This window comes from Chiloscyllium punctatum, chromosome 27 (genome assembly GCF_047496795.1).
Source record: "Chiloscyllium punctatum isolate Juve2018m chromosome 27, sChiPun1.3, whole genome shotgun sequence".
NCBI classification, from domain to species: domain Eukaryota; kingdom Metazoa; phylum Chordata; class Chondrichthyes; order Orectolobiformes; family Hemiscylliidae; genus Chiloscyllium; species Chiloscyllium punctatum.
This window is the reverse complement of record NC_092765.1, coordinates 21,725,299-21,747,185: the sequence shown is the minus strand read 5'-3', so window position 1 is coordinate 21,747,185 and position 21,887 is coordinate 21,725,299. Positions and strand designations below refer to the sequence as shown.

Genomic DNA, 21,887 nt, shown 5'->3' with positions numbered 1-21,887 from the left:
AGAATTTAAAAAAAATTAAAACAGTGGCAGCAACACCAAAGTGTTCACCAAAGCGCATCTGTTCTTTTCTAGCAGTGACTCTTTCCAAAGGGTTGCTGGTACTTGCAGTTACCAGTTGGAATACAGAACCTTTGTGATGGGAAACCTTCATTTTTACAACCTAAACACTCTTATTGAGGAAGTTGGATGAAAAACGCAAAGTCTTAGCAGGACTTATACACTTAATGGTAAGGTCCTGGGAGTGTTGCTGAACAAAGAGACCTTGGAGTGCTGGTTCATAGCTTCTTGAAAGTGGAGTCGCAGGTAGATAGGATAGTGAAGAAGGCGTTTGGTATGCTTTTATTGGTCAGAGTATTGAGTACAGGAGTTGGGAGGTCATGTTGCGGCTGTACAGGACATTGGTTAGGCCACTGTGGGAATATTGCGTGCAATTCTGGTCTCCTTCCTATCGGAAAGATGTTGTGAAACTTGAAAGCGTTCAGAAAAGCTTTACAAGGATGTTGCCAGGGTTGGAGGATTTGAGCTATAGGGAGAGGCTGAACAAGCTGGGGCTGTTTTCCCTGGAGCGGAGGTTGAGAGGTGACCTTATAGAGGTTTACAAAATTATGAGGGGCATGGATAGGATAAATAAACAAAGTATTTTCCCTGTTGTGGGAGAGTCCAGAACTAGAGGGCATAGATATAGGGTAAGAGGGGAAAGTATAAAAGGGACCTAAGGGGCAGCTTTTTCACACACAGGGTGGTACATGTGTGCAATGAGATGCCAGAGGAAGTGGTGGAGGTTGGTACAATTGCAACATTTAGCAGGCATTTGGATGGGTATATGAATAGCAAGGGTTTGGAGGGATATGGGCCGGGTGGGACTAGATTAGCTTTGGGATATCTGGTCGGTATGGGCAGGTTGGACCGAAGGGTCTGTTTCCATGCTGTACATCTCTGACTCTATTTACATTTATAATATGGGAGCACTCAGCAGGTCATGTGTTTATATGGAAACACAAACAGCAATGCTGCACGTGGGGCCCTTGAGCACAAAGGTTAAGACAACATTCTAGTTCAGCACTGAAGCAGATGTGCACTGTTGAACGTGCTATCGTTCAGATATATTAAATTGAGACTCCTGTCCCCTACATGCATGTGCATGCGCACACTCCTTTTAAATGATTCTATAGCACTATGTTTGAACATGGACAGGGGAATTATCTATGTACCCTTGTCAACATTGCTGAAACAAACATGTTATCTAGTTGTTATCACATTGTTGTTTATGGGAATTTGTTGTATGCAATTTAGCTGCCACATCTACTCTATAACAAAGTGACTGCTTCATAGACTACAAAAGTGTTTTGGGAATCAGGAAATAGAGAATTGAGTTAAATGGGTCATTTGCAGGTTGGCAAAGCAACTGGTGGGCTACCACATCCTTCAATGCAGAGACCTCAACTATTTTGATCTATATTCATGATTTGGATGGAATACTCCTCACTTGACTGGATGGGTGCAGCTCCAACAACACCCAAGAAGTTTGATACTATCCAGGACAAAGCTGGCTGCTTGATTGGCACCAAATCCACAAACGTTCACTCCCTCCACTACCGATGCTCGGTAGCAGCACTATATACCGTCTAGAAGATGCACTGCAGAAATTCACCAAAGTTCCTCAGACAGCACCTTGCAAATCCACAACCACTTCCATCTAAAGGACAAGGGAACAGACACATGGGAATGCCACCACTTGCAAGTTCCCCTCAAAGCCACTCATCATCCTGACTTGGAAATAAATCGCTGATTCTTCACTGTCACTGGGTTAAAATCCTGCAATCCCATCCCTAAGTGCATTGTGAGTTAATCTACAGCAAATGGACTGCAGAAGTTCAAGAAAGGTTCCTTGATAAGTATGTCCCTGTCAGCTAAGGAGGAAGTGATAAGGTAAGGGAACTGTAGTTTACTAAAGAAATTGTATCCCTTGTTAAGTGGAAGAGGGAGGCTTATGTGACATTGAGACAAGTTGGTTCAGGTGAGGCGATGGAGAGTTCTACAGATTAGCTAGGAAGGATTTAAAGAGAGACTTAAGAGCAAGGAGGGGACATGTGCAGCCTTTAGCAGGTAGAATAAAGGACACCCTAAAGCTATCTATAAGTATGTGAGGAATAAAAGGATGACTAGGATAGGAATAGGGGCAGTCAAAGACAGAAGTAGGAAGTTGTGTGTGGACCCTGTGGTAAGATTAGATTAGATTAGATTAGATTACTTAGTGTGGAAACAGGCCCTTCGGCCCAACAAGTCCACACCGCCCCGCCGAAGCGCAACCCACCCATACCCCTACATCTACCCCTTACCTAACACTACGGGCAATTTAGCACGGCCAATTCACCTGACCTGCACACCTTTGGACTGTGGGAGGAAACCGGAGCACCCGGAGGAAACCCACGCAGACACGGGGAGAATGTGCAAACTCCACACAGTCAGTCGCCTGAGGCGGGAATTGAACCCAGGTCCCTGGCGCTGTGAGGTAGCAGTGCTAACCACTGTGCCACAGTGCCGCCCTAAAGAGAGATGCTAAATGAATATATCTCATCTGTTTTCATTCCGGAAAAGGAGAATATTGTAGAAGAGAAGAATGAGATATGAGATATTAGACTAGAAAGGATTGAGGTTAGTAAGGAAGAGATGTTATCAATTCTAGAAGGTGTGAAAGTAGATAAGTCCCCTGGGACAGACAGGATTTACCTGATGATTCTCTGGGAAGCTAGAGAGGAGATGGCAGAGCCTTTGGCCTTGATTTTTGAGTTGTCATTGTCTACAGATTTAGTACCAGAGAACTGGAGGATTGCAAATGTTGTGCCCTTGTTCAGGAAGGGCAGTAGAGATGACCCAGGTAATTATAAACCTTACTTCTGTTGTAGGAAAGGATTATAAGAGATAGGATTTATAATCATCTGGCAAGCAACAATTTGATTGCAGATAGTCAGCATGGTTTTTGTCAAGGGCAGGTCATGTCTCTCAAACCTCAGAGTTTTTTTGAGAAGGTGACCAAGCATGTGGATGAGGTAGGGCATTTGATGTGTACAATGACTTCAGTAAAACCTTTGAAGAAAATAAGGAGGCATAGGATTGAGGGTAATTTAGGAGTTTGGATTAGAGACTGACTTTCTGTAAGAAGGCAGCGAGTGGTGGTTAATGCAAAATATTCAACCTGGAATCTGGTTACTAGTGGTATGCCACAAGGATCTGTTTTGGAACCACTGCTGTTTGTCATTTTTATAAATGTCTTGGATGCAGGCATAGGTGGATGGCTTAGTAAATTTGCCGATGACACTAAAGTCGGTGGAATGGTGGACACTGTGGAAGAATGTTGCAGGTTGCAGGAGTACTCTGATAAACTGCAGAATTGGGCTGCGAGGTGGCAAATGGAGTTCAATGCAGATAGATATGAGGTGATTCACTTTTTGGGAAGAATAACAGGAAGGCAAAATACTGGGTCAATGGAAAGATTCTTGGTAGTGTGGATGTGCAGAGGGATCTTTGTGTCCATGTACATAGATCACTGAAAGTTGCACCCAGATTGATAGTGCTATTAAGAAGGCAAATGATGTGTTAGCTTTTATTGGTAGAGGGATTGAGTTCCGGAGCTATGATGTCATGCTGCAACTGTACAAAACGCTAATGCGGCCTCACTTGGAATATTGTGTACGGTTCTGGTTGCCTGATTTCAGGAAGGATGTGGAAGCTTTGGAAAAGGTGCAGAGAAGATTTATCAGGATGTTGGCTGGTCTGGAGGGAAGGTCTTATGAGGAAAGGCTGAGGGACTTGGGTCAGTTCTCATTGGAGAGAAGAAGGATAAGACGGGATTTAATCAAGACATACAAGATGGTCAGAGGATTAGACAGGGTGGATGGTGAAAGTCTTTTCCGAGGAGGATGTCAACTTGTACAAGGGGGCAAGGCTGCAAGTTGAGGGGTGATAGATGTCAGAGGCAGGTTCTTTACTCAGAGAGTGGTAAGGGCATGTAATGCCCTGCCTGCCAATGTAGTTAACTCATACACATTAAGGGCATTTAAACAGTCCTAAGATAAGCATATGGATGATGACGGGATAGTATAGGGGGATGGGCTTAGATTAGTTCACTGATCGGTGCAACATTAAGGGTCGAAGGGCCTGTTCTGCGCCGTGGTGTTCTATGTTCTATGAGGGTCTGACGGTATTGTAACCAAGCCAGCTGATAGAAAGACAGGGATGAAAGTACGTTTTGAGGATACAAAGAGTCTTAAGGTATAAAAATAGGTTAATTGAGCAAACAAACATTAGGCAGATGGAATATAAAGGAGAAAATGTGAGATTGTCCACTTTGGCAGGAAGAATAGGAAAGCAGAGTATTATTTAAATGGAGAAAGACCACAGAATGCTGCAATAAAGAGGTATCTTGTATATGAATCTCAAAACGTTAGATTGCAAGTACAACAGGCAAAAGGAATGATAATTTGCATTGCAAGGGGAATAGAATATAAAAGGAAGAATGCCTTGCTATTTCTGTACAGGGTCCTGATAAGTGTGCACCTGGAATATTAAGTTCTGGTCTGAACTTAAATTTTCTGAATGGTTTCCAATTTAATTTGGCTGATTCTAATGGTGAAATGCCTTTTGAATTGGGGCATGTTGAGGAAATTGGCTGAGAGAGCATTTTCTCTTGTGGGAGAATCTAAAACTAGGGGCACAATTTGAAAATACTCTTCCATTTAAGACCGATGCGAGATCATCGTTCTTTGGAATTCTATTCCCACAAAAATAGCAGAAGTTGGGTATTGAATTTATTGAGCACTGGGTCACGCAAACTATTGGCTGACAAAGTGGCAGATTATGGGGGACAGGTAGGAAAGTGAACTTAATGATTCTGTTATCTGTTTTCCAGAAAATGGGTGCATTGCCTTTTGTCTAAACTTGTTAAACTCAGTGTTGACACTACAAGCTTATAAAACGCCAAACTGAGAGATGAAGTGCTGTTCTTGAAGTTTATGAAGCAGTCCATTGCTGTATTGTCAGAGGCAAAAGGCAGACCAAAGAGCGAGTGGAGCAGAGAATTAAAATGAAAGTCTAGGAATCAAATGGTGATGTTTCACAAAACCTTCACTCAATCTATGCCACACGTTGCAATGTGTACAGCTGTTTATACACCAAATTTCCAGCTTAGCCTTGTGTATTTGCAATTCTATTGTGCCTTTCATAACTTTGTGTCACTCAACATCCTCTTATGGCTCATAAAGTAATGTTCTTGGGAATGTTGTCTTGGAAGTTTTTACTTGTAGGTGAGAAGTCTGGGTTCTGCATCATATTTAAATGACAGCAACTTTGACAGCTGGATGTTGACTATCTGCTGAGATTTAGTTGAAACTAAGAAATGAAGTCACAATTTTTTGGTCATTAGTGAAGTGGGCTAATGATGTAGGGCCAAATCAAATGTGAGAAAAGATCACAGGTTATATAGACTTGGATGGTTACATGTCCACTTCTGTAACTTCCAACAACATGGGAAAAGTTCCATAATTTTGATCTTTCCACGATTAATTAGACTTAATTTACAGGATGTCGGTGTCACTGGCTAAGCTAGCAATAATTGCATTGAGAAGATGGTGATTTGCTACTGCCTTGAACCACCGAAGAGCTTGTGATGTAGGAACACACACACTGCTGTTAGGAAGGTTCTCGCCCAACACTGACACTTCTAAATCAGGCTGGCACATGATTTGGAGGCATCTTGCAGCTGAAAGTATTGGTAGCACCCATTTCCCTCATTCTTCTGGATGGTAAAAGTTGGAAGTTGAGTGCTCTGAAAGATGATTTGACAAGTTGTTGAATGTATCATGTAAATAATGCATCGTTGCTATACGGTAGTGTGCTACTGATGGAGGGAATGAATTTTAAAGTAGTAGCCTGGATGCTGATGGAGTGAGCTGCTACTAACCATCTGCTTATATAATTCTCTTGCTCTGTAGTTCCTGCTCAAACCTGCCCCCAAATCTCCACATCTGTTCTACAATCACATCGTAACTTGAGTGGACTGGCCTACTGAATTTGCTAACTTTTGCAACTATTCTTTGGAGAAAGTATCTGGCCTTAATTTGAATCCCACCCAATCCCTCTATATGGCAGAGTTTGAAAAGTCTTTCTGATCCTTTTAAACTTCCTCTCATGTTTTGAAGGTACTGGCTGGAATATTTCACTGTTGATGTGTATCTCAACCAAGTCAAGCTGCTTTTCAGAGCTCACTTCAGTACCTTTTCTGTTATTTATTTTCCCCCTCGTTTACACCTTAAACTCAGAAACCTAAAGCCTGACTCTTGATCTCCTGGCAGCTCCTGAGATCAATGTGCTGAAAAAGCTAAAGCTAACCCTGATTTGTATATTTTGGTATCACTACAATCTGTTTGAGCCATTGTGGATGAGAAATATTGCAGCAAACTGGAATTGCATTCTGACAGCATGTGGCATTATTTTATTCAAGCTTTGATGCAAATCACCAGTGCATGCAGCTTAGTTTCAAACCTGCTGCTGTTTAGACTTATCCCAACTCAACAACACAACTTCTACTCTCTCTGTACCTTTCAACATATCCTGTAGAGTTACATTTACTTGTTTTTCATCAACGTTGTATATCAAGAGTGGGTATGGGAGGTAATGACAAAACTTGGAATCTGCCGGTTTTATATTAATTCTGACAGTATTTACACTAACACACAATGCAAAGAGTTAATGAGGGATCAGTTGATTAGGTTGCACGTAACTTAATGACTAATAGCAACAACCAATTGAACAGAAGCTTAGTCTTTGCAGGACACTTCTGTATTATTATCTGGTTGTCCTGTAACTGTGGGTTAACTCCAAATCCAGAGTGAACATTAAATTATTTTCTGTTTTGTACTTCCTGTGTTAGTTCCTATAATCAGACCCCATTTGAAAGCAATTGAAAACCAAATGGTGAGTTATGGCGAGTGTTTCTTAAACTGAGCGGCAGGTGTACCCTAGTCAGTATATGACGTACATTACCTCCCATCTCAGCTCTCTACTAAGTCTCCTGTAATCCTGTAAAACCTTATCGAATCTCACTTCTGCTAAGTAATACTATTCCATTGAGAACTTCTTGATTCACACATAATTTGTCATTGCAATTCCTGGTAAGATGGCAAACCAATGTGGAAAGCTGTCAAAGATTGTCATCTCAAAGCTTTATGTGCTTGATAGTCACAGGTGAGGTGTCAGAAGACTGGAGGTTGGTTAACTTGGTGTCACTATTCAAGAAAGATGGTAAGGACAAGCCAGGGAACTATAGACCAGTAAACCTGGCATCGGTGGTGGGCAAGTTGTTGGAGGGAATCCTGAGGGACAGGATGCACATGTATTTGGAAAGGCAAGGACTGATTAGGGATAATCAACATGGCTTTGTGCATGGGAAATCATGTCTTTCAAACTTGATTGAGTTTTTTGAAGAAGTAACAAAGAAGATTGATGAGGGCAGAGTGGTGGACGTGATCTGTATGGACTTCTTTTATTTGACAAGGTTCCCCATGGGAGACTGATTAGCATGGTTAGACCTCATGGAATACAGGAAGAACTACCCATTTGGATACAGAACTGGCTCAAAGGTAGAAGACAGGGTGGTGGTGGAGGGTTGTTTTTCAGACTGGAGGCCTGTGACCAGTGGAGTGCCACAAGGTTCGGTGCTGAGCCCTCTACTTTTTGTCATTTACATAAATGATTTGGATGCGAGCATAAGAGGTAGAGTTAGTAAGTTTGCAGATGACACCAAAATTGGAGGTGTAGTGGACAGCAAAGAAGGTTACCTCTGATTACAGCAGGATCTTGACCAGATGGGCCAATGGGCTGAGAAGTGGCAGATGGAGTTTAATTCAGATAAATGCGAGGTGCTGCATTTTGGGAAAGCAAATCTTAGCAGGACTTATACACTTAATGGTAAGGTCCTAAGGAGTGTTGCTGAACAAAGAGACCTTGGAGTGCAGGTTCATAGCTCCGTGAAAGTGGAGTCGCAGGTAGATAGGATAGTGAAGAAGGCGTTTGGTATGCTTTTATTGGTCAGAGTATTGAGTACAGGAGTTGGGAGGTCATGTTGCGGCTGTACAGTACGTTGGTTAGGCCACTGTTGGAATATTGCGTGCAATTCTGGTCTCCTTCTAATCGGAAAGATGTGAAACTTGAAAGCGTTCAGAAAAGCTTTACAAGGATGTTGCCAGGGTTGGAGGATCTGAGCTACAGGGAGAGGCTGAACAGGCTGGGGCTGTTTTCCCTGGAGCGTTGGAGGCTGAGGGGTGACCTTAGAGGTTTACAAAATTATGAGGGGCATGGATAGGATAAATAAGTAAAGTCTTTTCCCTGGGGTCGGGGAGTCCAGAACTAGAGGGCATAGGTTTAGGGTGAGAGAGGAAAGATATAAAAGAGACCTAAGGGGCAACTTTTTCACGCAGAGGGTGGTACGTGTATGGAATGAGCTGCCAGAGGATGTAGTGGAGGCTGGTACAATTGCAACATTTTAAGAGGCATTTGGATGGGTATAGGAATAGGAAGGGTTTGGAGGGATATAGGCTGGGTGGTGGTAGGTGGGGCTAGATTGGGTTGGGATATCTGGTCAGCATGAACGAGTTGCACTGAAGGATCTGTTTCCGTGCTGTATATCTCTCTAACTGATGGTATGTGCTGTTGACTGAATGTACTAGAATGCGGCAGGCTGGTCACATTGGATCTCAGATTTCTTACAGTTTTTTTTATTTGTGAACCTTCCATTTCAGAAGAGAAGGAATGCACTTTGTCCTGGTACTTTGAACCTGTGGTCATTCAACCCAAGTCCAAAGAGTGAATAATGGAATTTTGTTTCAACCTCAACATTTCTGTAGTGAAGCTAAGTGACATTGATAGGCTTATACTTGGAATACAATTTCCAAACGATATGTTTTGTTTTTCTACTCAATTTCCTTCTCCTGGTTTGCTAAGGGGTTCAGAGTTCAGTTGTTTCATTTCAACTGGCAACTTGACAGAGATGTTAACTCTGAATAAACAGAGGAACTTCCTGATCTAAATGGCTCAGTGTTACACCCATTTCCCATGAGACCTCCAAGGGAAACTCCTGGTCTGTGATTTTAATTAGACAGAATATTTAGTCATGATCTCACTTGGTAATCTGCAGCTTCCAATAACACAATATGAAGGAAAGGTAATCTAAATTATAGACAGATTTCCAGTTGTAGTTTATGGGATGACTCTTCAAAAAATGCCAGTTAATTTGTTAATTTAAATTAAGCAATTGAACTTTTCTCCAGTCTGAAAATTGAAGCTAACCTTTTCTAATATAAAGCAAGGATAAAGTCTGTAATTGGGTGTCTGTGAAAGCAATTTTAACTTTTTCCTTTGAGTCACCATTTCTGATCAGGGACCTTGATCTAAAATGTTCACATGCTTTTTTATGCATGTGAATGTGACATAATATCTGCTTCCGAAGTGCAATATTTACACCATTGCCAAAAAAGTCCAGAAAAATGGGAGCAAACATTCTCTGCAATTTAAACTGTCGACGAGCAGCAGTGATATCTTGGAACCATTGAATGATGCAATTCAGAAGGAGACCATTCGGCCCATCATGTAAAGCTGTGATGTTTTGAAGTGAGGTATCCCCTATCGGTGGAAATAGCTCTGCAGACTCCAATCAAGGACTATGTTCGTGAAGGTATCACCTTTGACACTTTTGAAGAGTCACCCCACAATGCGATAACTTTTGGTTCAGGGGACAGGAAGCATGAAAAATTCAAAGGGAAGTGACTACCTATCAGTTTCAGGTGTGCCCTCAATGTGAGTGCAGTATTTCTTAAGGAATTTTGTATGCATTAGAACAAAGAACTGTACAGCACAGGAACAGGCTCACCAAGGCTGTGCCAGCACATAATACTTTTCCACGCTAAAAACCTTTTTGCCTCTAAACAGTCTGTATTTCCGTATTCCCTGCCTATTCATACCTGTCAAGATGCCTCTTAAACGTTGCTATTGCCTCCACCACCACCACCTCTGGCAGTGCATTCCAGTTACTTACCACCCTCTTGTGTAGGGGGAAAAAGTCTACCTCTCATATCTCGTTTAAACATGCAACTGCTTACCTCATGATTGATATTTCTACCCTGGGAAAAAAGATTCTGACTATCCAGTCTATTCATGTCTCATAATTTTGCAAACTTCTATCAGGTCACCCTGCATCCTTTGATATGCAAATGAAAGCAAACTAAATTTGTCTGATCTGTTATAGCTAATACCAAACCAGGCAACATTCTGGAAAGCTGATTTTGTACTGTCTCCAAAGCCTCTATGTCCTTCTGATTGTGTAGCAACCAGAACTGTACACAGTATTCCAAGTGTGGATGTTAGGGCTGCCTGTCGGATCTAACAGTAGCTTAACATAGTTCTGTACAACCACAACACAACTTGCCAATTTCTAAAGTCTGTGCCTAACCACTGAAGGTAAGTGTGCCATATGCCTTCACCTTATTCACTTGTGTTGCCACTTTCACAGAACTATAGACCTGTATGCCTAGATCATTTGTATGTTGATGCTACTAAGGGTGGTATGTTGGCTCAGTGGTAAGCACTGCTGCATCACAGTGCCACACCCGGTGGGGGTGGATGAGTAGTTGGTTGGTCTGGTCTGAATTGGATGCTCAAATCATTTTTATATATATATATTTGTGTGTGTGTGTGTGTGTGTGTGTGTGTGTGTGTGTGTGTGTATTACAACACCAGGAGTCTCTGCAGAGCATGACAGATCACGAATGTCCAATTTGAAAAATACCTTTCTGCTGTTACTGTATCTTCTATGACCATGCCAGTTCTATATCCATCTTACCAGCTCACTGTAGATCCAATGTGACTTCACCTTTTGTGTCAGCCTGCCATGAGGGACCTTGTCATAAGTCGAAGTAGACAACTGCTATGGCCCTGCATTCATCAACCATCTTTGTCACTTCCTCGAAAAGAAGCTCACTTAAATTTGAGAGACATGACCTTCTCCACAAAAAGCCAAGCTGCCTATTGCTAATAAGTCCATTTTTATTTCAGTGTGAGTAAATGGTATCCCTAAGAATCTTCTCCAGTAGTTTCTCTACCTGATGTAAAGCTCACTTGCCTGTAATTTTGCAGATTATCCCTATTGCCCTCCTTTAACAAAGGAACAATGTTTGCTATTCTCCAGTCCTTTAGGTCCTTTCATGATGAAAGAGGTTACAAAGAATTTGTACAAGATCCCGACAATTTCCTCACTTGCCCCTCTCAATATTCTGAGATAGAACCCATCAGGTCTGGGGACTTGTCTATTTTAATGTTTTTCAAAACACCAAACACCTCCACCTTTACTTTTATTGAAAGACCCTAGAATATCAAAATACCCCCACCCACGACTCAGCATCCACGATGTCCTCCTTTGTGAATACCTGTGCTGATGCAACGTTCTCATTCAGGACCTCACCCATTTCCTCTGGCTCCGCTCATAAATTCTCTTCTCATCCTTGAATGGAGCTACCCTTTCCCTAGCCACACTCTTGCTCCTTATTTAGTATATAAAATACTCCTTGAAATAGTTCCTTGAAAGTGGATCCTTGTAGCATGCTGTTGATCACAGACCTCCAGTCTGAAAGTCAGCCTTCCACTACCACCCTCTGTCTCCTTCCTTCAAGCCAAATTTGTATCCAAATGGCTTGCTCTCCCTGGATTCCATGTAATCTAACCTCGCTAACCAGTCTACCATGTGGAGCCTTGTTGAAGTCCATATAAATAACATCCACCGCTGTGCCTTCATTAATCATCTTTGTCACAGCTTCAAAAAACTCAATCAAGTTAGTGAGACGATTTCCCATCCACAAAGTCATGTTAGCTATCCCAAACCAGTCTCTGCCTTTCCAGATACATGTACACCTTGTCCCTCAGAATCCCCTTCAACAACTCCCCCACCACTGACATCAGTACCACGCTGTAGTTATTGATTTTGTCTTTCTAATTTGCACTGTGTTTCAGAGTACATTTTGAGATGTCCAAGACTAGAATGAAGTGAACTATCGGCAGTGATTGTGCTAAAAAATAAATAGTGTTTTTTATGAGCAGCAAAAGTCATAGTTTAACAGACACTGAAATTATGAAATGATCAAAAGATACTGGGTGTTTTCATCAGATCAAAACTAGCACAGAACTTTGTTCTGAAAGATTTAATATCTAGACCATAAATTAGTTTGTTTTCTCCATGGTTGTTACCTAGCCTGAGTATCTGAAGAGTTTCTGGTTTCATTGAACACGGTAAGTATTATCGTACCCTGCTGAAGTATTTTAGTTACAGAGATTGTTTGCTACTTTTGAAAATATTTGTCCCAAGATAAGAAAGTTGCGTGACAATGTTATAAAGGGCCCTGGCATAATTTGAAAAATATCTGAATGTTTAAATGGCCATCAGACCAATAAGTGCCTTAAACCTTAAATGCCACGTTATATTGAAGATGAGCAAACCTTTTATTCAGGTAGAATGATTGGATTTAAAGCATGGTTCAAGAACACTTGTGCCTTTATGGGCTCTTTGAAGACCTTTTTCTCTTGAACTTTTATCTTTCAAATATTAATCATGTTCCTTGCAAAGCTGTAATGGATTCTGCGTTCTTCACAATTTCTGGAATGGCATTACATGATCTAAAAAATTCTGTAAATCATTTTTCCTACACTTGCCCTCATTCTCTTCTGATTTGAGTTTTAACATGTTTATGATGTCACTTAAGGGAGTTGTGAGAAACATTTATCTGAAAGTCTGCTCACGGACATATTTTTATAATTCCAGTTTTGGACAGGAAGTTATCTGTGAGACAAAGCAGAGCTGAACTGGTTAAGAAGGGAGTGTTGAAAGAGATTCCTGAACAAGGCAAGTATAATGTGCGCAGAATAAAGAGAGACTTGATATATCTGGATTTAAGTGACCTATCAAATCAAGTAATAGATAAGATGGATCCCTTGGAGAAACATTGTGATTCAGTGGCCTTTTTTATTGCATTGCATCGTGTGTTTCCTGCAATTTCATCAGGGCTTAACTTTGGAGTTATGAAACTTTCATATAATTTCCACTCTCTGTGAAAAGTATCCAACTTAATGCAGTCTTGAACTGTCTGGAAAAAGCATTTAGAAATGAGCAGGACCAGGGTGAAGTACTCGGGATTATAACTCTGTTGCTGGCAGCACAAACCGATGCACTGAATAGTGTAATTTTTCATTTTTATTTCAATGTATATTCCTGCGCAGTATCAGTGCTAATACTGAGGGTGGTAACAGTTCCTTTAGCAAAAGTGCTGAGTCACACATTAGAATTGCTGCTTGGTGATTGCTGGTGTTCAGCTTGTAGCCAAAGCTAAATAAAGAGAGAACAAGCAATTTGACATGGTGTGTTCCCCTGTGACAAATCTCATTATTAACCTCTGGTTAGACCTCGGTTGCATTACTATGCACAGTTCTATGCATCACATGATTTGAAAAAATGTCAAAGCCTTGAAGAGCGCATTTACCAGGATGATACAAGGAACTAAAGAGTTAATTTACATCAAGAAATTAGCAAAGGCACAATTGTTCTCCATACAGAAAGGAATGTTAATGTGAGGCACTCTGGAGGCATTCAAAATGGAGGCATTTTGGATAGAGCAAGTAGGGAGAAAATGTCATCACTGGCAAGTGGCTAGGTAAAGAAAATGGCTTCAGAGCAGTTGGGGGAAAAGGCAGTTGGAGGGGAAGTGGTGACGGGGTTATATGCAGAGAGCTATTGAGATTTGAAGTGAATGCTGTTGAAGGATGGTGGAACTGAATTCTTGAGATATTGTTAAAAGACATTTGGTATCGGCTTGAAAAGGATTATCACAGGGTTATTGGAAAAACTGGAGTAAGGGCTGAAATTAGACAGCTGTTTCAAAGACTCATCACTTGGTCTGTTAAACTGAATAGCATCCTTCAGTTCCGTAAGGTCCTGTGATCTGAGCCCATTCTTATAGCATTTAGGATGATGTTTTGTAAAATATCTGACTTCAAAATTTTAAACTTTGGTTCCATCTTCATTTTGCATTGATCACCACTTTTCTGTTAAAAAGGAAAGTGCCAATCAAAGGTATTAATTACCAAGTAGGTCTTTAAAATTTGTGAAGATATTCAACAGGACCAACATAGTAATTTCTAACCTTTGGGAGAATCTGACTCTCTTGGTCATAAACTGATCATGAACAAATCCGGTACATATTCCACAAAATTACTTTATCTGACAAGTAGCTTGAAGGTTTACCACGTAAAATAATTGTAACGTGTGGCACAGATGCATTTTAGAGCAAGCCAGATTAGTTTGAGGGAGAAAAGACTATGCAGATCTAGATGGATGAACTAAAATGGGAGAGGCTATTATGAAGCATTAACACCAGCAGAAACCTGTTTCAAACAATTCGATATAGTTCTGTGAAGTTGGACATCAAAATTTGAGATTTTCTTTCTGTCAATATGAATGCTTCAATCTCTGGGTCATGAACCAGATGTTGGGCAACACTGAATATTTATAAAATCTACAAGGAAAGTATATATACTGAGAGCAAGTCCATGATCTGCTCAAAGACAACAATCTTCTTCAATCAGTTGATTGCCTAAGAAACTCTGCTGCAAGTTATCTCCACTAATACATCAGTTTTTAAAATAGCTGTCCACCTCCTGAACGGATCAGAATTTTACTGTGCATAGTGCTTTATTTAGTCTCTAGTATCTGACCCTCTCCGAAATCCCATCACTTATCAGATCCTGCAAGTCAGGTGATTGCAAAGGTGGCATGTACAATGGTCATAGGCATGTTAGAGTCTGAGGTACAGACCTACCTAAGATTTCATGTCTGCTATTGCAGTATATAAGAGCACAAATAACATTAGACCTGTGGAAAAGGGGTTGAGTGTTGAAACAGGAATCTGAATGACATCCCTTTCCCTGTTGAATCTGTCAAACCGGACTGTTCTTCACCTGGTGTGATGTTTGATCTTAAGGTAAACTTCCAGACGCACCTGCAACACCACTGAGGTTATTTTATTTCCACATTTAACACCTATCTTAGCTTATCTGCTGAAAACTTTATTTGTGCTTTTGTTAACACTTAACATGACTAATCAGATTGTTCTTCTGGCTGGCCTCTTGTTTTCTATTCTCTGATCTTGAGGTCATTCCAAAGCTCTGCTGCTTATCTCTTATCTTGCACCATGTCCTGTTCACCACTACCACTCTGCTTGCCAGGTTGACTCCTGGTTAAGTAACACCTCAATTTCAAAATTCTTATCATTGTTACCTCATCACTCGTTGACCTCACCCCACCTTATCTCTGTGGCCTCCTCTAGCCCAACAAGCTTCCTCTAATTCTGATGTCTTGAGCTTCCCCAACTTAAAATCACTCCTTCCTTGATGGTAATGCTGTCAGTTGGCTGGCCCTCAAGATGTTGAATACCTTTGCATCTTTTTTTCCCTTTCTTGCTTTCCTCCTTTAAGGCACTGCTTGAAATCTACCTCTTTGACCAAGCTTCTACTAATCTGCTTTAATTTTTCCTTAAATTGGTTCACCGTCAATTTTTATTTGATAATACACCATGGGATTTTTTATGGCATTAAAGACGTAATATCCACACCAGGGAACAGTCACCTCCTTTCATCAGAGAAAATATTATCACCTAGAAATTTGAAGAAACTAAATCTTTACATTCAGCGATCCTCATGCATGTCCTCAATGTTCTGTTTGAGGAAAGTAAGTTTTATTGTTTGACTTTTTGCATTTTTGCTAAATTGTTTGTAATACTTGACTGTTTTGGGGTGAGCACAAAGTAAACCAGTGTGAAGTTATTTCAAAGAGGAAAGAAGATAAACTGTTTGCAATGACAGGTGCTTGGTAATCAGGTAAATGAGCCAGAGGGGGAGTTGAGAATTATTTTAATGCAGTGGATTATAAGACCTGGAATGAATTGTTTGACACATTACTGGAAGAAGTTTCAAAAATAACTTTGATCAGGAAATTATTTGTATGTGTACTTTAAAAGAAAAAATTGCAGAATGCAGTTTAAAAGAAAAGGACTTATTGGACAGTTCTTTAAGAGCTGGCACAGGCATAATGAGTCAAATCACAACCACTTGTGCTGTACAATTTTATAACCACATACAAGTAGATTCTGTATCCAACAGCTTAGATTTTTCTCTGCAGCAAGTTTACATTCTGCGCATACAAGATCTGGTTCCAGTCCTGTTCAGCAACATACCTGATTCTGCTGAGCTTTAGTTTTACATTTTTAAATAATCTGATTGGTTTAGTGCCAGCAGCTTCCACTGCCAATGGCAAAAAAAATCTCAAAAATAGCTAACAATAAAAATTGCTCATTCTTAATATGCTCGCAAATGGGTCTGGGTTCAAAAGCTCTCCATACTTTTGTTTTAGTATTCATTTCTGGGATATCTATGATGCCAGAATTTATTGCCAAATGTCTAGTTGCCCTGAGAAAGGGTTGGACCAGTAACATCTTGAACTTCTGTATTCTGAGTAGTATTGATGCTCTCCCAGGACTCTTGGGTAAGAAGTCACAGGATTTTGACCAAGAAAATAGAACAATAACAATTGTCCGATACCAAGATGATGTGCGGGAAGTGACGGTGCTTTAACATACCTGCTGCTCACTTCCTTCTAGATTGACAAGTGAGCTGCTGCAATATGAATTGGGAAAATTTGGGTAGATGGAGATGGGAAGGGAAGTTCTATTTGAAACTGGTATATGCACAAAATTGACTAGTCAGAATAATGGAAGCTTTTAAATGAGTTTTTCGCTCATCGAGAGATCCAGTTACTAAAAAGCGTAAAACATGGAAGCTTCAAAGTAATGAACAGTTTTAAGAGAAATTTGTTCACACAAGATTCTTATCAGAAGGTTTGTCCAATCAGAAATAGAGGTAGGAGTAGAATCCATAATAGATTTTTGGAAGGGAAATGTTAAATGTTTGAAAATTAAAGAAATGCACAAAAAAAGCATAACATTTGGGGCACAGTGAATAACGTTTTCACTACCATTGCAACCAAGATGGGCTTTTGGCATTCAATGCTGAAAAATCTGATGATCATTTCTTTTTACTTTTAGGAAAGTATTTTTTTTTTATTTAGAAGAAGCTAGATAATTGCAAATGGGGAATGTAATCCGTTTGCAAAATGAATTTGTGGTGACCAGCTGTAGATGCTTTGGAGCTGGTGGTAGAAGGGGAGACTTGACAGATAATGAATATTCTGAAACATAAATTGAAGTGATAGATACCACCACCTTTACCACATCATCCTATATAAAATCCAATTGTGTTTTGTTTATTTCCCACATGTTCACATGTTGGAAATTGCTGATAAGGATAATTAACATTAAACTAACAGGAAGTTGCAAGTTGATGTGTTACTTTCTGATGCAAGTAAAACTGCCAACCTTGAAGAAATGTATTGCAGTCTCCAGGCATTAAAGATTAATTTTATGTCAACTTGTTTTCAGTAACTCTGGAGTAAATTAAAATCATAGGATGCATTAAAAATAAAATCAGGTTTTTGCTATTAGCTTTGAACATAATTTATGCAGCTAATAAACAATTTTCAACTTGGGAGAAGGCTGTTTGACCAGCAAGTCAATGGTCATCACAGGATAATTTGTATCTTCTTCCTGCATGACTGTGGGTGGATGAGGCCAAGTACAGATAAATGTTTTTGACAATCAGTGGTGGGAGCATGGAGCTATGGCAGTGAGAAGCAGGATAGTCATATAGTAATAGTCAGGAATATATTAAACTGAAGTTGACAACCTTAAATGAATGATGGTACCAAGGCTATAGGGTGGAAACTATGTACACCAGTGATGTATTGCAGGCTGAATCTCCAGTTGTACTGAGTGGTAGTTCTCGCAAAGAGGACCTTGGTTCTGTTCATATTCTCTTTGTAACATGAGTCCCCTCAGATCAGAAGAATAATTTATTAACCTCAACTTTTTGGATGTGGAAAGTATTGAAAAAGATTTCAAAGTAATTGTTGATTGGGCTTTGGAACTTTTTTTTTATTAAATGTTCTTAAACTTTTGAAAATCCAATACTTAGCAGGTATTTTCAGAAGGCAGTGGGACTGAGCACTGATGCAGCTGATGCAACCAAACAGATAGTGATGGACCCAGATAGATTAGAGAAGGAAAGAGAAGTTGCAAGTGGTAAAGCGTAGAAAGCAGCTGATGGGCATAAATTATTAACTGTGTCTCTAATTAATGAGAGAAGATTTTTACCCAAGGATTTTGTCATTCTATTTTGTGAACAGTAACAGCACTAAACTTTACAAGAGCAGATTGGGTGCCAGACCTTTGTGTCCAAGCCCCATGCTTGGCTCATTCACATTCTTTACAGAATCATAGAACACAGTTCAGCAGAAGGCCATTCAGCTCAGTATTGCTTGTGACTCCCCTTTGTGCAGCCAGGTGCACTTTGTTCACAGTCCTGCAAATTTCTCCTTCAGTATGTATCCAGTGTCAAATTAATTTCCCCCACCATTTTCTGATGGTGTATTCCAGGTCATAATTCACTGCATGAAGAAAATTTCTGCTCATATTTGCTTTGGTACTTTTGCCAGGTGTCTTAAATGAATTCCCTGCTTACAGGCTTTCCTGTAGGTGGAATCAGTTTCTTCTAATCTACTATTCTATCAAAGACTTACCCAGCTTCTATTTCTTCCATTCCGCAGATGGAGAAGTTAACAGCAAACCTGCCCAGAACAATACACTAAAGAATGGGCACACGGTTCCTGTGGGTGAGTTATCTACCTCAACGGAGGCTGAACCAGTCCCCAGAGGTGAAAAAAAGTCAAGCTTTTCAAAACCACCGCAAGAAAGTGAGGAGAGAATGAAGAGTTCCACGGAGGATCCGCAAAGAACTAAAGGTAATAAATCAAGCCAACAATAATGTCATTGCTATTTTGACTAACCTAGAAAACCTTTGTTTTCCCAGATCTAAACAGCTTTTAATCTGGTAATTAAAACATCTTTGTTCATTATTTTATATGATGAGGAAAGCTTACCAAAACAGAGAGCGTACCTCACTTTTGCTGTATAAATGGTGGTGTTGTGCAGTGATTATGAAAATGAACTGTTTTTAAACATACTAAGGAAAAGCATAGAAAACCCCCCTGTTACTGCAGAGCTCAATGGACCTAGCTCACCAGACAGATTTTTTTCAAGTTTCATATTTGTGGAAGTAGAAGTAAATGTTTGAAATTTTGTGAATTTCACATTGTCACATGTTCAAACAGCATCAATGCAGCTTGGTACAATAGAATGACACAGTGTAATTGATTATACTTGTGTCTTTTTGATCTTTATTTTGAAGGTTTCACTGAATCAGTAAAAGCAAATTTCCTGCTGAAGGGCAGACCATTTAACTTGTGTGTCAGATTGTTCTAGCTTTTTGGGCTGGAGCTATCTGGTCTTATTTCACTGGCCTTTCTGTGTACCTTATACTGGTGCACCTATGATTTGATTCTCTTTTAACTTGGTTAAATTTGCAAGATATTGAGCTTTACTTGGTTGTCCTCCATTACATTAATAATGGTGTATAGAATGTAACTGGTAACTCGAGGAATTAAGACCATTTAACTAAAAATAAACATTACACATGTGTCTGTTCCCTTGTATTCCAAGTAGGTTTCTAAAAGTCAGTGCAAAAATTAATTTGCTTGACTGAGTTGCTCTGTAGCACTGTGTAACTCGTTAATTTCCCAAATTTGCTTAAGTTACCAAACTATAGAAGATGATGTTCAAGTAAATGAGCAGGCTTGTGGAGTTCCTGCCTTCCTCTCAATGCCCATCCAACATGATATTCCCAATTGAAATGTCTCGGTGCACCTAATGCTACTCTTTTGATTTTGTCAAGATACCACAATTGTACAGGAATTTTGAGGGAGTGGGGCTACACTTCGTAGAAAATTGTAAATAATTCACATTATAACCCTCTATCCACCAACCCCCATATCATAGGACATGTGTAAAGGCAATCACATCAGTTTGAAGTGGGGAAAATCAAGATTAAACTAAAATATGCAGAAGAATGAAGAGGTCATGCAGGGTTATCGAACTGATGGAATTTACAAAAAAGGGGACGTAGTATTATCGCAAGATCAAGGGTGAGGAATGAAAAATAGAATTCCATTTTATTCTAACCAAGGATATAGTGCAGTGAAATGTTGTTTAAGTTTCAGTGATACTATTTTCTACTGCCTGGTTAATAATAGTTTGTAAAGGGGTATCATCACCTACGTGAAAGTCTTTAGTAACTTACTTTCTTTTCTTCAGTATAGTCATTCTGAAAATTAAAAAACGACTACCACACCACACATTCTTCAAAACTGTTTATCTCTGTTTTTTAGTGAAGGTTCTACATTTCTTGTCCATTATCAGTGTCTAGATGTTTGTTGTGCTCATCATTCCCAATTTTGTGCTTCCTCTAGTTGATGCATGTTTTTTTTCAATGTTTCTCAGTAGAGGCTGCAGACAGACGTCCATTGTCAGAAATGGAGCCCACGCGTGATCAGAAACAGGCTTTACTTCCTCCGAAACGACCGCTGTCAGCTCCTGCTCTGGAGGCAGGCGAGGGGCAAGTAAAAGATTCTGGAGCCAACATGCCTGCTGCCAAGGACGTCTCTTCCATTATTTCCTGTTTCTCCACTTCTTGTTCCACCAATACCACTGACTCTTTTGCCACAACTACAAATACTACCAGCACAACCACCACTACCACGGCTCCTGCCAAACAACCTCCAATTCCACCTCCAAAACCCAACCGGAATAGCAATCCCCTGTTTGGTAAGTGTCTGCAAAGCACTCCTCCATGTTTTGCAAAATAAGCTACAGGTAGAATTTTGAAATACACTGCAATTGTAGATTAGTGTACTTACCACATTTCTGTAGCAAATGGAGTTCAGTATGAGGAAGTCAAAGTTTATAACATAAAAGTTAAGGTTTTGTATCTGAAGAAGTCAAAATTTGAATTTTATTTCAATGATGAGAAACAAAACACTGGAGAATCTAATGGATTTGGGTCTATACACGTAAATTACTTAAAAACTAACTCAAAGGTGCAAAGAGTAATCAGAAAAGCTTAATGGATATTGGCTTTCTCCTAGAGGGTTGGAGTCATAATTGAGGAAGTGATGTTTGAGTTTTAGAATTCAAAGGTTGTCAATGTACAGTTCCCATCTGGAGTTAATTTGCGCACTGAATGCAAGAAATGTATATTGACATGGGAAAGGGACTTCACAGCCAAAGTGTTCAGAGCCAAATGGCATTGTTGCAATCTATATACTGCACAGATTCATCTGAATAACACAGGGACTTAGAGTTTACTTTTAAGAACAAGGTGCATAAACTGCAGGTCTAACAGTGATCTGATCGCGTTGTTTATAACAATTAAGGAACTTGATGGGGTGCATTCAAGGACAATTTTCTTGGGTGAGAGTTCAGCACAAGAGGACTTGACCTTAATGTTGGACCCTGGCTATCTAGAAACAAAACCTCCCTTTTCATATAACTGATAGCTAAGATCTGGAAGTCGCTTCCCTAAAAGCATGTGAATGGTTTGTGATAAATTAAAATCTTCAAAGCTGAGATTAACAAGTCTTTTTTGGCCAGGTAACAATATCTAGGCATATGGAAAAGACAGGTGAATGGAGTTGAGATATAGATCTGCCATAATCAAATTTAACAGTGGAATAGATTCAATGGATTGTCTAGCTGGCACTCACCACAATGATTATTTCAATGCCTGCACACAGG

The 21,887-nt window shown here is 40.0% G+C and overlaps 1 protein-coding gene across 9 annotated transcripts in view; it reads left to right on the top strand.

The window, feature by feature from the left end:
* LOC140453534 (phosphatase and actin regulator 4-like) overlaps nucleotides 1-21,887 on the top strand; it is a 180,996-nt gene that overhangs the window by 141,071 nt on the left and 18,038 nt on the right. For 7 of the 9 annotated variants that reach the window (XM_072548289.1, XM_072548290.1, XM_072548293.1 and 4 more), the window contains 3 exons: nucleotides 12,860-12,940; nucleotides 18,806-19,000; nucleotides 20,595-20,918. In XM_072548289.1, coding sequence (XP_072404390.1) covers nucleotides 12,860-12,940; nucleotides 18,806-19,000; nucleotides 20,595-20,918 — 600 coding nt within the window. The remainder of the gene's footprint in view (nucleotides 1-12,859; nucleotides 12,941-18,805; nucleotides 19,001-20,594; nucleotides 20,919-21,887) is intronic. The other 2 variants (XM_072548287.1, XM_072548294.1) reach the window with 2 other exon arrangements.